The sequence below is a fragment of the Nyctibius grandis genome, chromosome 6 (assembly GCF_013368605.1).
Source record: "Nyctibius grandis isolate bNycGra1 chromosome 6, bNycGra1.pri, whole genome shotgun sequence".
Classification (NCBI taxonomy): Eukaryota; Metazoa; Chordata; class Aves; order Nyctibiiformes; family Nyctibiidae; genus Nyctibius; species Nyctibius grandis.
In genome coordinates, this window is record NC_090663.1 from 6,966,041 (window position 1) to 6,982,695 (window position 16,655).

General features: G+C 45.3%; 1 protein-coding gene across 3 annotated transcripts in view; it reads left to right on the forward strand.

Annotated features, from left to right (window-relative positions):
• Positions 1–16,655, forward strand: part of FGFRL1 (fibroblast growth factor receptor like 1) — a 186,879-nt gene that overhangs the window by 13,614 nt on the left and 156,610 nt on the right. The window contains exons 1-2 of one of the 3 annotated variants that reach the window (XM_068403948.1): positions 13,941–14,064; positions 15,319–15,469. The exons of 1 other annotated variant lie outside the window; for it this stretch is intronic. In XM_068403948.1, coding sequence (XP_068260049.1) covers positions 15,457–15,469 — 13 coding nt within the window. In that variant the 5' untranslated portion in view covers positions 13,941–14,064; positions 15,319–15,456. Of the gene's footprint in view, positions 1–13,940; positions 14,065–15,318; positions 15,470–16,655 lie in introns of those variants that run through there. One more of the 3 variants, XM_068403949.1, reaches the window with a different exon arrangement.

Below are 16,655 nucleotides of genomic sequence, written 5' to 3' on the forward strand. Positions count from 1 at the left end.
GAGGAACAAGCCTGAATGAATTTTAATAGCCTCTTGATTTGGATCTTTATGTTTGTGTACTTGCAGGCACTTTCCTTTTTACACCTGCAAGAGTAATGCAGATACTATACTAAATGCAAAAAAACCCCAGCCAGCAAACCCAATAACTTGTCTGAGGGAGATGAAAAATGTTCTAAAGTAATTGAACGAGCTTTCTGCTGTAAGTATCCCAGCCTTAAAACCGGAGCAGGGCCCTCTGACTGTGGCATGTGTTGGAGGGTATTTTGCTACAAGACAGGTATTAAGGCAGAGCTGGAGGAGGACTGGAGGAGACTACAATGTCTAAAATATTCAGTATTGCTCTTGGAGAGCAGGTCAGCAAATGAACAGTGGTTTTGGTTGATACAATGAACACAGCGTAAGGCAAAGTTGTTATTATAGCTGGTGTGATTTTTTTTTTATTTATTTTTTTTTTTTAGTATTGGAGTTAGTGCCTGGAATTCCTAATTGTACCAAAGCCCTGTTTTGTTAAGGGCTGACAAACCTAGAACGAAAGACAACTAGCTACAGTCTTAACTACAAGGTAGTAACAGCTCTTTGTATACAGACCTTATGCTTTACCCTGCCAGAGGATCCCTCCGAAAACCAGACCCATCGATCAGCTGAGTTTTATTTTACCTGCGTAAACCTGAGAAACATGAGATCCTGTATTTGCCTACAGTGCCCCGTGCAAAGCAGACATCGCCCCGATAATGATTTCTCGCTGCTGCTGCAATACAGACACACACAACCGATAATCTTGTGCCCAAACCCTGGGCAAGTGCCCAAGGTGAAACAGGTGCAAAGGTATCGTTCGTGCATGGGCTGAAGGGCTTGCACCGCACGCCCAACGTGGTTTGCATGCGTGAATCACAAGCCCAGTCACCCCCTGTCTGCTGGGTACAAACTTCATCACTGACTTTAGGGAGAAGTAGGCATTACACAGAGTTTATTTTTGATGAAAACAACTGTCAAAAGTCCTCAAGTGCAAAAAAAAATGGAGAGATTATTCAAGCATTATTATTGTCATTATTATCATCATCAAGGTGTTTTTGCATGTGCTAACAACAAGGTCTGCCTTCTCCCAACCATTGCTCCACATCCTGCAGGAGCCTGCCATGGGTTTCTGTTCCCTCCTGGAAAAGTGTGAAGAAAAGCCAACCTAAAATCTGGGGGAGGGGAAGAGAGTTGAGAAAGGCAAATTTTCACACAGGCACAGAAAGAGATTCTTCCAAAAGATTTCATTTTGCTTGGAAAGTCTTGTGGTTGTTGAAAGGGCATTTCAGTGGAAAAGGGCCAAGAAGCCCTAGGCAGAACCAACACCCGCAATTGAGAAAGAAAGATTTTTTTTTTCAAACAGCAGTACTGTTAAGAAGTAATTAAGCTCAAATAAAACAAGGAAAATAGTGTATGACACATCTATTTGAATTCATCCTGGTTTCAATCCACTGAAACCCATGTAACATGACAGTGGAGACAGGCAAGGGGAAGTCCAAAAGCAAGTATTTCAATGCACTTTTTGCAACTACAGAGGTTTCTGATCTCAAACATCATTTTTACCAAGTGTTTAAGCACATACTTACTTTTAAGCACCTGAGGATCGCTTGTATTCAAGGAAAGACTTGCTGAGGACCCGTTACATAGTATGTTACACTTATTTGAAATACGGAGCACCTTAGCATAGGTTGAAGTGGTAGCAATTATTTCACAAGGATTCTGACACTGTGTTTTCCCCCTTAAAATTATTTTTCTGGGCTCATGGAAATTGGGAAATAACTCAGTTTTCAGTTGAAGAAAAGAGAATCTAACCTACAAGATTCCAGCCTTGATGATTTTGAAGGATAGATAGAAAATGTGAGTTGTGTGCAACCAACCTTGTTGGCTGGCTTTTAGACACGAGAAGGGGAACAAAGAAAGAACCAAAGCAAGTTTTCCATGACTCCTCTAAACCAGTTCCGTTGTTCGGGATCTTGCTTTATGATTTTTGGGAGCTTCGGATGGGCAGTGCCCCTAAGCGTGCTGTTACCTTAGGGCCTGAGCCCAGTTGTGTGGACACCCTCCGCGCTTGCAGTTCACTTTGCTTTGTCCTCTGCCTCCCCTCCAATGCTGTCTTGGGCAAAACTTGAAAATAGAAAAAAAAGAAGAAAAAAAGGACATTTTTGGGAGCCCAGATGTGTCACTTCAATTTTTTGCTAGCTGCTGAGGAAGATTTGTGAGGACCCTCGGGGAGAAAGGGTCGGGTCAGAGGCAGAAAGCCATTCACCCTCTACTGGAGGCATTTATAATGCCAGGGAAGCTCCCCGTGGAGCGTCTGTCTGTCCGTCCTTCCCTTGGGGGTTGACAAGAGGTGGACGGCCTCCCCCGAGCTGTTCCCTCTGTCACGTTACAAATGAGATGCTGAAAAGCAGCCCTTGGCCTTGAGGCAGCTCTTCTCTCTAGCTTGCTCTACCCATCAATTAATGTCAAGCAAAGGGGTTTTATAACTATTTTACAACTTTTCCAAGAGCAGGAACCTTAGGCCCTTGCAAAGGGCAAGTCTAACTCCTGTGCAGTGTGGCCGCCAAAATCCATGAGTAGTGAGTTGTATGTGAGAGCAAGCAGGACTTTTGCTTTTCATGAAAAAAATGCTCCTTAACATTCAAATTCTTCCATGGAGAATTTACCCAAAAAGAGCATCTTTGTTATAAATGAGGGTGGGGGAAAAATCCATCTTCATCTTTCCCCATAAAGACAGTGGTACTTAACGCCAGTGTTGGACGTGATCTTCTGTCTTCTTCCATTTCTAATGCGCTTTGAAACCTGGTACCAAGAGCTGGTGGCTTTGCCTGGGTTCCATCACTCCCTCATAAGAGCAGGTGGCATTTCGAGTAATTGTTCACCCTTGTAGCTCTTGGCCTGTGCAATGAGTGAAGCGTGAGGAGTGAATTATGAAAAATGATTAAAAATCATATGTGGTAGCGTATTTCCTGATGGAGAATGGCAAGATGATGGTGGAGGCTTTCAGGCCGTCTCTTAACTGCTCACCTGCTTCTCTTGTACTGACTTCCATCAATTTGGCTGCGCGTTTTCTTAGGAACCAGCTTCCACTCAAAGGCTACTGAATTTTTCTTAAATGCTGGTTTCTGTCGGAGCTGATAAGGCAGCAGCCAGCCTGCAAAGATAACGCAGGTTATCGAGGTGTCTTGGCTTTGTCTTTATTTGGATTTTTAAGCAACTATTTGACATACACTGAGAGCTGTCTAGAGACTTTGGGTTTGGTGGGTTCCCCCCTCCCTTCTCTTTGTATTTGATCCCAAAATGCTTTTAGGGTCGTTTGGGAAAGAGGAAAAAAGGGTCCTAATGGAGCTGGAGAATTAGCAGTGTTTACTGAAGGGAAGAGGGAAGGTGGGCAGCCAGGGCTGGATGATGAGGGCGGCTCTGGGCTCTGCTCTTTTTATGGTTCCAGTTGGAAAATATTCCCCCCAACCAGCGTTTAAAGGGGGTAAGGAGCAACACAGAGTTGCCCTAAATGCCCAGTCACTGGCAAAAAAGTTGTAGCAAAGCTTGTGATTAATCGTCTTTTCAACTCCCCCCTCCCTGACTCCGGCTCCCCTTTTCCCGAAGCATTATCCATGTTCAGGCTGCTGGCTTTTGTTAACCTGTGAGGGAGTGTTTACACTTGGCTTATGTTAACCAGAAAGGAAACTTTTCCAGCCAATAATTGATTTACCTGCTGACGCTAATGACTTCGTTATAGGGAGCCTGGTGAGCAAGGCAGATGCGGACAGAAAACATAGCCCGTGCCCTTACACAACGATGTCTTCTGCTGCCCTTGGAGTGCGAGATGAGTATCCATTTTCAGCCCGAGCAAGCCCTCGGTGATGTAAGGTGTCCCCCCATGCTCATGTCTTTGCAGTGACCCTGTGTGTCCCCAGCTTGCCCTCTGTCTGATGCAACTCTGTGGACAGTTGCATCGTGGGCCAGATTAGGACAGAGATCTGGCTGGAAATCCCACCAAAAAAAAAAAACCAAAAACAAAGTCATGGCACAGCCCTATAGCGCTGGGTTTTATATACCTGGCTGTTGCTCATGGCACCCCTCAGGTGGTTTGTACAAGGCATGCTGTTACTCACTGATATTTAATATTCGTTGTTTTCTCGGTGGTGTTTCGCCATGGCTGAAATTACAATGCCAAAAACCAAGTCCCATTTTCAGGTTTCAATGCAATTTGTGAGCATGCCTTAATTAAGCTTCACAGCGCTGCTTAGAGGAACGTATTTTATGCCTACAGTATCATGGAGTTGACCTCATACAGAAGATCGGGAGCAGTAAGGGAAAGCAGTGTTTTTGTTACGCGCTTCTGCCCAGCAAATCTTTCTTGCTCTTTAATGTAACCTGTCACATATGAAATTAATTTCAAACATGCATTTGCTCACAAAGTAGCATTCTTCACACCAGAAATCCATAACAGTAGAAGAAACCACTGCCAGATGTCTATATTTATAGAAAACTGGCACGTTCTGTCTGGCGATGACAGAATATTTCAGTGTATTTATGAAGTGCTCATGTTTTTAGAAATATAGAAATCCAGTCAATATCAGTAGAACTATTCATCAGACATTTTGCTTTTTTTTATTTTAACCAGCAGAACATGTTTCTTTAGTTGATGCAGTACCAAAAAAACCCCCGATTTTCCCTACCCCTCTGTTGCCGCTGTATTTTTTTTTCCAGCTTCACAAACCTCTTCATTTTAGAGGGGCATCTCTGGGTTTAAAACAAACATCACTAGAATCTCATGCAACTTTGTCTATGTACTTCTACGCCAGGCATTTTTACTTGAGAGATAACTGCCTATAAAGCTGAAAGAATAATTTCCACTGTAGGAGTAGATCGTACAACCTTTTTCAGCTTTCAGAGTAAGGTCAGGTTTTTTTGCTAAGATGACTCTTGTTTGGGTTGTTACCATACAAAGAGTCTCACATTTGTGTTTGATCACATTGGGAGTTAAATTTGGATCAACTCAGAGGTGTTGGAAGGTGCAGGAGCCCCAGCATGGCTGGTGGTTGAAGTGTGAAGCCCATCAGAAATTGTGTCCTCAAGAAGTTCAGTTCTCTTCCAAACTTTCTGTGTTAACAGCTAAATTGAGCCTCTTGATACCTCAGAATCAATGTTTTTGCTTATATACCTGATGCAGACATCAGAGAGTTTTCAGAATTAAAATTTGCAGACATCTCTGCGGTTCTTCATCAGAAGGTGCTGTTAGAGGCCAGGGATGCGTACCTGGCAGAACATAAATTTGAGGGATTTAGATAGGTGCCCTTGTGTATTGTGTTAACAAATGAGGAGCTGTACAGAAATATAAGCGAGAGGAGCTCCTTGTGGGATTTGCTATTGGAACACAATTGCTAATCTGTGCAATCTACAAATCAAGTTAATTGGGTTTGCTCAGGCTGTTGCTCACACGATTGCTAAGCACGGTAGCTTGAAGGCAATGAGGGTTTGGCCTCCCAATCTTTGCTGCGTATTTGTTTTTACAGAAAATGCCTTTGATATATGTAAGTTATATTTCCGTACATTACAAATGATAGATTCCTCCCCCATATCCTGTGACAGCCTTCCCTGGAGACAGGCAGTCTGTGTTGTTTTAGCGAGATGAAGAAAGATTAACGGGAAGGTTTTGCTAGTGTTTGCAAAGACTTCCAGCAAAAGGAAAAGGTTTGGATTGAGGATTAAGTGAGAATGAAAAAGCATTTCTGAAAAATACTGCCTGCACACGGGGCTCCCTTCGCTGGCTCCCCTCTCAAGTGAGCAGCAGCCTGCAAGGAGCACCAGGACAGCCCCGATGAACCCTGAGGCTGTGGGCTTGACATGCACTTGGCTCCCTCTGTGTGCTCCTGCTCAGGTAGGACTGATCCTCCCTGCATCTGCAGGTCTATGAATTATTTTCTGAGCCACCTGTGATGGTGCATTGAGTCTCTGGGTGGGTGAGGATCCTCCGCACCACTGGGGAGTGTGGGAAGGTGGATACATGCGGGGAAGGTGCTCCAGGGTGCCCCTTCGTCCACTCCATGGAGGCTCACCCCATCAGGCATGGGAATGCTCTCCTGTGGCATGGAACTGAGGCACCATGGGAGGTGTTCAGCTCACAGATTAAGTCATCTACGTGTCGGTGTCTGAGCGGCCCTCAGAGTTGATAGAGATGTTAGTAAGTAGGGCATTGAGCTAGTATTGACCAGCTCTCTGCAGACCGCGATGGGAGTTAGACACCTAAATTTAGGTGAATCCAAGAGCTGAGTCCTTGCCATATTTAGGTTCCTGGGGTAGTTAATAGTGATGCTATATACAGCTACTGCTCATCTATCTGCATGCAGTGCCAGTAATTAAAGCCTCCAGGTAATTCACCGGCAAGTGCCCACTGAGGTTTTTTTCCCTAAGTTTGAGTCTGGACAGGCTCTAACTTACTCCTTAGCTACCTAATATCCTCAGCCAAGGTTAGGCCACCCTTACCCAGAGCCCCCAAGTGCTCAGTTACCACTGTCTGGACAAACATCCGAGGCCAACCCTATGGTACGTTTTGGCTGCTGTCAGCGTAGTAGCTGCGTCTGGGAGCTTCACACGCAGGCTGATTGCTCCTAAGTGTGTAATATTATATGTATTTGAGGGAAGGGATGGTTTTCCTCCCTCCTGGTGATCAATTCATACCCCAGAGTGGGAAGGTTAATAGCCCTTGGGGCTTTCTCACCACCATGCAGGGAATTAGCATCCCAGGCAGGAGGGGCTCAAAGGCCTGACCTGCAACCTTGGGTGGTGTTTTCTTTGTGAAGCATGGACGGGATGTAGAGTAAATCAGTAAATCAGGTTCAGGCAGTTCTGTTTGCTGAAAACAACATCATTTCACGGTGACCCTGAAAATGTTATTTTTTTCTTTTTTTTTTTTTTTTTTTCCCTCCTCCTAAAGTGTTCTAGCAGAGGGATTGTAGCTGAATCTGGGAGGAGTTGTGGATGGTGGATCAGGAGCTGGAAGCAAAACTTTTCTCTCTGAGTTAGTGCTGTAAATCCTGCCCTTGCTGACAAGGCTGATGACGCTTGCAGAGGACTTGGTGGCCTTCACCATGGCTAGATATAGGGTCGATACAGCAGCTTCTGCTTCATATGAACAGGAAAAAGTGGACATGATGGCCCGAAGCCCCACTGCCATGAAAGGGAGCATCAAATCATGGCAGCAGTTGGAAAAAGCCACCAACAAAAAAAAGTGCTCTGTGCTCTGTGCTCTGACAGTGTGAAGGAGAGAAGATCGTCCAGCCCCTGCTATGCTGCAGAGCAGGATTTATCTGGCCCAATCTATTTACCTGCATGAGATTGAGAAGCATCATGCCCTAAAAGCACCTTTTCCTCCTCAATGGCTGAAAAGGGAAGTGAGGTGAGGGACCCTTAGGTGCCTGCACTGTGTATGTCTGAAGTTAGAGGTGAAGGAGACCTCATGGGGGTCTGTTTTTGAGCATGTTGTGGTGTAAACCAGGAATGGCTTCTTTGAAGTGGGAAAGGAAAGGCTAATTTAAAGCCAATAAACGTGAATTCACCCTCAGGCTTCAGTGAGTGTTAGAAGGATTAATATGTGAGCCAGCCCTTTTCCTTACACAGGCAAAACTTTTCCTTATGGCATGAATTTCAGCTTGTGGCAGAAGGCTCGGGTACCACCAAACCCCTCTCTTAAGGGCTTACATGGGAGGCCAGAGGTTCATAGACATTATGCTGCCTGTCTGCACATGGAGAAGTGTCATGGTAAATGAATCCATTACCCAGGACTGTTGATTTAACACCTTTCTTCTACCTCTGGATGAAGCTTCCTTCCAGGTCTTAAACCTGTGTTATCTTCGGCTCCCTGGTGTAATTGGGGATTTAGGGATTAGAGGATGGGAGCCAACGTCACTGCTGCTTTTCTGCATTTTTGGAATGTGAGGGAAGAGGCTGGGAGTGGAAGAGTTCTCATATGTGCAGTTTATTGGTGTGTCTTTGGTAGATTTTTATTGCTTTGTTAAAAGATGTTGAGCTGTATGATTTATTAGCACTGCCATGGAGACTGTATTAATGATTATTTCACATTCCATGAGATCTTAGTGGGTCCTGCCCATGGTAAGGTCAAAAAGAAGGGGCATTTGACATAGTACTGCTTTACTTACAATAACAACTGATAACGAGCCTAGAAAATAACTAAGTCTCTCTGACTGCAGGGTGCGTTATCTTGCAGCAGATATCAACACAACCTTCCAGAGAGAGAACTGTTGACCCTTTGCTGCATGTTGTCAGATCTCTAAGAAGTGCCATGGCAAATCTGCATGCATGCAAGCACTTGGAAGTGCTTTACTTGCTTAAGGAACAGCCATCCCAACATTAGCAACTATTCCTGCCAAATGCAGGACCGTCTGCTAACCATGCAGGATCCATGGGGTTTGGTTGGGAATGACCAGGCCCAGCTGGCATGAGAAAGAGCTTGTAAACATTTGCTTTTCTTTTTTCAGAGGTATCCTCTAGTAAAAAGTCAATATGGCCCACTTGGTGCCTTCCGGAGCAATGGGTCAAGTCCCCAAGCCGGGGCTGGTTAGTCTCAGATTCATACCTGAAGTGTTTTGTGGTTCCTCGACTATTTCTGCTGCACATTCAGAGTTCTCTAAAAAAAATGGGTGTTTTTTGACTGCAACTTTCACATTGCTGCAATACTGCAGCAGCTGACGCTTTAAGAAAATCCGTGCTTATTGCAACTCTCTTCATAATTAAAAAAAGCATCTATTGGGCAGAGACTTCCATTTTGGGTGATTGCCATCTAGCATGGTAGACAAGTTCCCTAGGTCTGCATTTGGCCTTGCAGATTTGGTTAGGCCAGCTTGGAGCGACAGGCCATCCATGGGTCAGCCTTGCCTTCACAACGTCTGTACTGGAGGAGATAAGACAGCAATCACATCGTCTGCTAGCTCTCCCCTGCTTCCAAAGCGGATTTTACAATGTTTTGTTAATTTTTGACAGGCTACTACTGGCCAAGTGGAGACATTCCTTGTCTGTTATTCATGGGGAGAAATGCTTGATTAGGGCTCCTCTTCCTGGAAATATCTGTGAAGCTGATGCCCTGGATCCTCTTCCACAGATAAGATTAGGAGCATTGAAATCGGCATGCTTCTGGCAGCGGTTTTGACTGGCTGAGGGTGGTAATTGCAGAGAGGCCATTTTTGACAATAGTGAGATATTTTTCAAAAGTTTTCCCCTATCATTTGTCAAGCGCCGATCACTGGTGGGTGCTGGGGGCAGAGAACTCACCTAATTGAGATGGATTTTTTTTTCCCCACGTTTTTTCTTTCCCTGGCAGTGGTTGTGAGGATTGCTGCTGCGAAGGGAATGAGTCACTCATTTGTTTGAAGCAGTGAAGAAAGGTTCTGCATGTTCCTGTTGATACTAAACACGAAGCTGTGATGGTGGTTTCCTTTTCTCTCGCTTTCAGTGTATTTGGTTTTCATATCAGGGAGGTCTGGAATTCGTGTTTGCTGCCTTCGAGGAGGAAGGATTCATGTAGTCTTTAGCTCTTTTTGGCCGCCCATCCCAGACTGCTGTCACCGAAGCACTGTGGAACCTGTCAGCTGGGGATATTTTCAGTTGCCGTTTTCATGGGGAACCTGCCTGAGCTTTCAGCCTCATGGATCTATTTTACTACACTTTTTTTTTGTTAAAGTCACCGACTAGTGCAACCCTGGAAGGCAGCCAGGCTTTATTTCATAGCGTTACAACTTGAAGGATGCGAAGATCGGCGCATACCATTAGAGTGGCTGGTCCGTTCTGCCTGACACAGAGCTGGGAGCTTCATCTACTTAGTCTCTTATGGGGGCACATACTTGTGTTTGATTAAACCCATTCTAGCATCTCTCTATATGATCATTTCTCTGCAGGGAAGTAAAGGATAGAGGTGAGTCTCCGCCATCTGGTAGTCTCCTTTCAATAATCAGGAAACCTAATTTCCCATTTTTTTCTTAACAAATCCCACTGGCTTTACTCCAGTGGGTTTTGCCTCTCTAGGGTCCTCTTAGCAAAATGCTGAAGTGATTGCCCTGGTGTAGGGCTGGTCCATGAATGCTGCTTTTCCTGCCCCGCCGGTGATGTGACAGACTGCATCCTCCTCTGTTTCACTCCCCACAGGTAAATTTTCTGCAGACAGACTAGTCACTTGGGGACATATGTGTGCATGTTTAATAATAGACATAAACCCCAGCCAGTGTCTTGTAAGCACTTCTGTTGGCTGCTGTTCCAGCTTTTAGCAGGACCAGCAGATTTCACCCTCCAAGTAAAATCTGATCCCCAAAGGGCACATCTCTACCTGACATCAGTGGCACCCCATGGTTCCCCCATCGTTTTTACTTTCATTGGACCTGTAATTAAAAAAGCAAAACCATCCCACCCTCACCCCCACAGTGACCATATGTGGAACTGACTCTCTGCGGTTGATGCAAACCTAGCTTTTTAAAGCAGAAAATGTGTTTGAAAATAGATTGAAAGTGATGTAAAAGCCACACTCTTCAAAGAAAAACACCGACCCACTTTGCCCTCATGGTTCTGGAAAGGATTTTATCTTGTGCAAAATGTGTTTCCCCCTCGGCCCCATCCCCTCACCCGGAGTTGTAAGTCTGCTTTTGTTAGGCCAGTGTCGTGGAGCTAAATTCTGGAAACGTAATTTATTCAAAGTGTTCTGCACACATGTAAATGGGCAAAACTTATTGACAGCTGAGTTAAAGTATCTCTTTCTTCTGCGTAACGAGGCACTTTGGCTGAATCTTTCAAGCTTGGGCTTTGTTCCTCAGAGGGGTGAAAAGAGCTTACAGGGGAGAAACAGGCAGGCGGGGAAAATGCGTCTGGTGTGTGCTGCGTGTCTGCACGGTCGCAGATTTGCACATGTGCATCCCCATCACCTCGGAAGGTGTATGCATGGCGCGCAAATCTGGGCACGTACGTGTTATAAGAAGAGCTGCTGCGGCCGCGTGCGTGGGGACACTGTCTGCGCGCAGGGTCCTTTGAAAAGCTCCAAGTAGTTGTAGTTCTACCTTTAACTGTGTAAAATAACAGTCCCCGAAAGGATCTTGGTGTTTGTGTATTAAATTCCAAGCACACATCAAGTTTAGCTGAACTTTCTGCTGTTTAAGCACTACTCTTTCCTCCTCCATACAAGGCCTTGAAGTTAGCTAATTAAAATCTAGTGGAGAGAGGGAGCAGTCTGCAATGTAGTGAACTCACCAGATTTCTGAGGTCATTGCTGGTACAGAGTTCCCTCGCTCTGTCCCATGAAAAGATTTTTAAGTATTCATTGGAAATCTCCCATGGATTTAACTTCTTCCTTTGTTTTGCTTTGCAGTAAAAGCTTGATTGAAAGTGGCTGTGGCAGCAGTAATGCCTGGCTGAGTTTGGAGAAAACAAGCTCTAGACCCATTTAGCCGTTTCATTTAAAAGCAGCTTCCATTATCTCCTATTAGGGGCTGTGGTTAGTAAGTAGCAGGGTGAATGCATGTGTGTTTTCATCCGTTACGACTTCTTTATCAATTTTATTTTTTTAACCATTAGTTTTTAGGAAGAGGTGAGATTATTTTTTTTTATATAGGTAATTAATGTCTGATAAACCTGAATCCAGTTTTCTAGGGTTTAACTTTGATGGAGGATCCTAGGAGTATTAAGCCCCTATCCATCCATCTTTTAGAGTTTCTTCAGCATCCCATGAAAGAAAACTGAAGAAAAATTGGCATTTTTCCCCCCTCTTACATTTTTTTAGGGGAGACAAAGTTTTTAAAACTAGAATTACATGCTGGGAATTAAGGTATCAATTAGTGTAACCTGATGAAAGCTACCTCATGTTTTATTACATGTCTTATTTTCTGAGCCTCAGTGAACACAGATGACACTTGGAGGAGAGGAGCGGTTCTGCCTGGGCCCCAGCAGCGCAGCCCCACTGCCTGTGGTGGTACTGGGTGAAGATTTTGAGTTTGGCTCAGTAAAAGTAGAATAGATCAAAACCTGAAGAGGAGTACTTATTTATTTAAGGACATGGCTGGAAATATTTTGTCTTAACCCCAGAGCAGATAGGGCACATGAAGGCAGTACTAGCTTCTGCAGCATCTCTCTCTTGAGCAGGGAATTGCACGAGGGAAATTCTGCCTTAGCAGCTCTTGCCTGAAGCGTGCTCTCTGTGTTGGGACAAAGAACTATTTGTCAGCAGAGGCTGTTTCATATAAAAATCATATTTTTGGGTGAGTTTCATTTTGGAGGCCCTTCTCTCCCCGCGTCCTTTCCTGCTGCTGGCTGCCTGCTGCCTTCTCACACTTCTCTGGCTGCACTGGGCCAATCGGTCCAAAAACTAATGCAGCAAAACATTTTATGCTGGATTAATGACCTGAATCTTCCTTCTTACCATGACAGTACCTAGGGAGTGACCACACTCTGAGAGGAAAGGGTCGGTTTGATTTTTGCTTTAGCGTTGCTTCACACTTAGATCTCTCCGAGTTCATAGCTGAATCCAAACACCTTCCTGGTGCTGGCGGGGATTGCTTGGTTTCATCTGTGCAATTTGAGCCTAATTTGGAAGAGCTTAGGTTTAGGTGTTTGAACTCCTTATGGAAGTGAGAGGTCTGATTCTGCAGTGCCTTGTGCTTTCTATTTTTGCTGGGATAATGATAGGAAAATGGCACTTGCTCTTCAGATTGATAGGAGGAAACAGCTCCTAAAAATACCCTTTCTGTGAGGGTTTTCCCTGGCTGCTGTAGAACTGGCAGGAAGGCTCTGTGCTGGGACAAGGGCTACGCTAGAAGCAAACCAAAATGTGGTGGGAAAGGCAGTCAGCCTGTATTCCACTTCCAGGGTCTGTCTGAGGTGGTGGGAAGGAGTAAGCAAGACAAATCCTATGAACCCCAAGACAATTTCAGTCCACCATGGTAGATTTTCCTCATGGGTCATCCTTGCCTTGAGCAGAGAAGGGGGAGTTGGGACTGTGTGAGGCCTTGTTCACCACTCACACGAAGTGTCCTCAGGTTGGAGGCTACCTTTGAATTGGGTGGGCTCTCAGGAAAGGATTTCAGCGTGCTGGATGAAGCAGGGGGCATTGGGAAGGATGTTAGCCCTACCCCATGATGGGCAAGAAGATGGCTGACTTTTGTCCTATGAGTCTGTCTTTTGGACTCATTCAAGAGTGAGGCTGACCAAGCAATGTGCTCTGAGGATTGATTTTAATTAGCCAAAACCAAGTAACTTAGTGAAGCCTCATTTCTTGGGGGGTGTTGGTGCTGTCAGGCTTGGATAGGGTCTCCCTGTGTCTGTACTGACTTCTGTCAGCTTTATGAGTGTGGACATGAAATTAACCATTTAACCACATAATGACTTTTAATTTTATTTAATCTTCCAAAAACGTTATTTATGCAAAAGCATTAGGAGTGCTGGGGTTTCTAATGCAGCATTTCTTTGGCTCATTTCCTGCCCAGCTGCTGTCCTCTCCAGCCCCCTGTCCCCTGGCCAGGCAGCGATGTGGCCTACAGCTGTGCAGAGGTCACACCTGCAGCTCTGTGATGGCCACCTCAGCCCACCCTGCTCCTCAGGGAGCTGGGACCAACCATAGCCTGTGACTGTCCGGCTTCTGGCTTGCTTCAGCCGTCATACCCAGCATTGGCCCAGCTGCTATCGCGGCCATCAGGAGCTTTATCTCTGGACCTGGTGTCTGATGAGGCTGTCATGGGGCAGGAGCACTTACTGGAAAATGATTTATACTAATTAGGTGGCTTGAAGGTTTCTTTTGGAACAGTAGGAGGGAAGACACAGAGGTCAGTTGTCTTTATTCTCCAAAAAGCCATCATCACCTGATAAAGATTCAACTGCCTTAGGTTATGAAGAGGATGTTTCATGCTGCTTCAGCCAAAGCGGGGAGTGAAGACTTCAATCTTGTGACCTTTGTTCTCTAAAGAGCGTGTCAAGTTTTGGCTGTGCTGCTGGCCTTGACTTTTAATTGTTGAAGAGGATGTGAGATCAGCCCCAAGCCTTTGTGCTGCAGCTTACCCGGTGAGAGAGGGGAAGTGCCGTGCTTCTCTGCACACCACTGCCACAATTTAATTTGAAAAAAACATAACCAGCGCCCCCCCCCAATAACAAGCTACCTCTTAACAGCAAAAATTAAAACAAAATAAGAAAAAGATGACTATTAGGGATGGGAAACCTGATGATATTAATAGCTGTGTTTTCATGCATATTGTTACACCATGATGCAATAGGGGTTTGCCCTTAATTTAGCTTGTTTTTAGCATAAATTTCATCCCCATGTGATGGGCCAAAACCCCACTGGCTTTCTCAGTGATGGCATGTGCTTGTGAGGGATCAGAATTTTGCCTGACAAGTCTGTCTAATCCCCCCTCATGTCTCAGAACCTGTTGTGATCCAGCTGAAGCTGAGGCATCAGGTGCTGCAGAGGGAGGACACAGCGGGATGGGTTTGTGAAGGACCAGCAAGACTCCCTGCCAGGATTTGGGGAAAAGGACCTTGTTCTGTGTGTAGATCAATACTGAACTCTGAGAGGCATTTCTCTACCTTGCTGCCTGCCCATCATATGTTGCTCTGGTGGGGGAAAAAGACCCATGGTGGTTTGCAATATCTCCTTTAGAGGCATGTCTATAAATGAGGTGCCCTGTGGACCATGTAGTGCCATCCACTATTGCTCCATGCCTCTTCATCGTGCCATTCTCTGATTACCTGGCATCCTCCCCCTGCCCCTGTGCTGGTGCTTCCAAGGAGGTCCTTGGAAGGTAATTACCCATGCTCTGCTGTCTTTTCTAGACAGCATAAATGATTTAGGGCCCTTTTATGCCTCTTTGGCCCTTGTACTTGACATAAAAGTGCTAGAGTATGACTCAAAATTTCTGTGCTCCTCTGCAGAAAAGAGCCAGACCTAGGAGGTGCTTCTCCTTTTTCCCCCAGCATGGCAACCCTCTCACTCATGGTGGTGGGCAGTCATTTCTTGGCTGACCTCGCCAAGGATAGTCCCCGAAGTGTTGACTAGTTACTATCTTGGTTTCAGGATTGCTGAGATATGTCCTGCGGGGAACGGCACTCAGGAACTGTCTTTTTTCTTGACAAATGTCTCCTTACAGCCTTGCTGCTTATGTGGGTTATGTGATTTCCAAGCTGGCCTGGAGCCTAGAAGTGAACTCATAGGCCTCAAGGAGCAATAAGTGCTGCGGTGTTTTAACCAGCCCAGCCAAACTCTCTCTTTCTCTCTCTCTCTCTCTCTCTCTCTCTCTCTCTCTCTCTCTCTGTGTGTAGACCGGCTATCTGGAATGATAACCCACCTGGCCTAGCTCCATTCAATAGTGATGTCAGCTGCAATTCTCTGGTCCCATCAAAAAACCCAAGCCAAACAAAGATATTTCCTGCTGAAATAACCTGTTTTAAACTGCACAAATGTCACCTGTAGGTATGTATAAGTAGAACAAGCCTCTCTCAAGACTTAGTTTTGTGTGACGAGCAAAGGAACTGCTGGGAAATCTTGAGGTCTGAGCTGGTCATCTGAGGTCTGAGCTGGTCCTTTTGCATCAGCGAGGTGATGCAGGTAATCAATCCGCCTCTGAAATCAGCTCCCCTCATTCCTCTTCCAGGTGCTGCCATCTTTGCAAGGGTTATGGCAAGAGGATTTGAAGACAGTGAATATGCTTGTGATGGATTTGGAGGTTCTCTAAGCAAAGCCTCTAACATGTGGGTTGGAAACAGAGTCTCTTCTTTTACACTTGCATTGTGCTCTCCTATAATTGGCTCTGGAGATGCTGGGCTGGCTCCTTTGAGAAACTCAGGAACTTGTAAAGGTGTTGAATGGTTTTAGTATGAGCTGAAAGGAGCTGTGAGTGCTTCACAAGCCCATTAGGAGTGAAAAGCCTGTCTTATGGTACCAGAGCCCAAGAAGGGGGCAGGAGAGAAAGGCAAGTTTATATGTTTGCATTTTCCAAAGGCCTCTTAGAGCTTCAGATCATAGGACTGATGAAGGCTTTGATTTGGCGCCATCCTTATTTTACAGTCATTGCTCTATTGCTGTCTGAAGAGCCTGTCAAACAGAGTCTTTGCAGAGGGTATGCTGGGCTATGGGCTAGGAGACCTGATGTGGGAATCATCTGACCTGTTTTAAGTGTCTGTGTTATCATGAGATGAACAGAGTCTCTCTGTACTCTTGCTACAAGGAGCTGAAGGGAACTAGCTTAGACATAGGCAGCTGCATTGTGGAAATCTAGGCTGTTATTTGGTTTCCCAAACACAGATAACCGGTATGTGGGGGCCCTTACCAAAGACTCTGCTACCCTACAAGAAGATAGGCATCCCGTAGGTTCAGTGTCCTATCTGCTAGCTCCATATGGATGACCTGGAGCATCTTGTGCTGCCCCAAGCATCCTATGTTTAGAGTGACTCAAGGCTCTAAAGCCAGGAGAACTGTCTCCCATCCCTGCATCTACCCATGGCTCTGCCACTGATTTACCCTGATATGGTCATAGAATCATAGAATGGTTTGGGTTGGAAGGGACCTTTTAATGGTGGCAATTCCCTTTGCAATTATTGTGGGCCCTAGAATATTTCCTGCTTTTATGACCATTTGAAAAACCAAGGAAATGGGATTA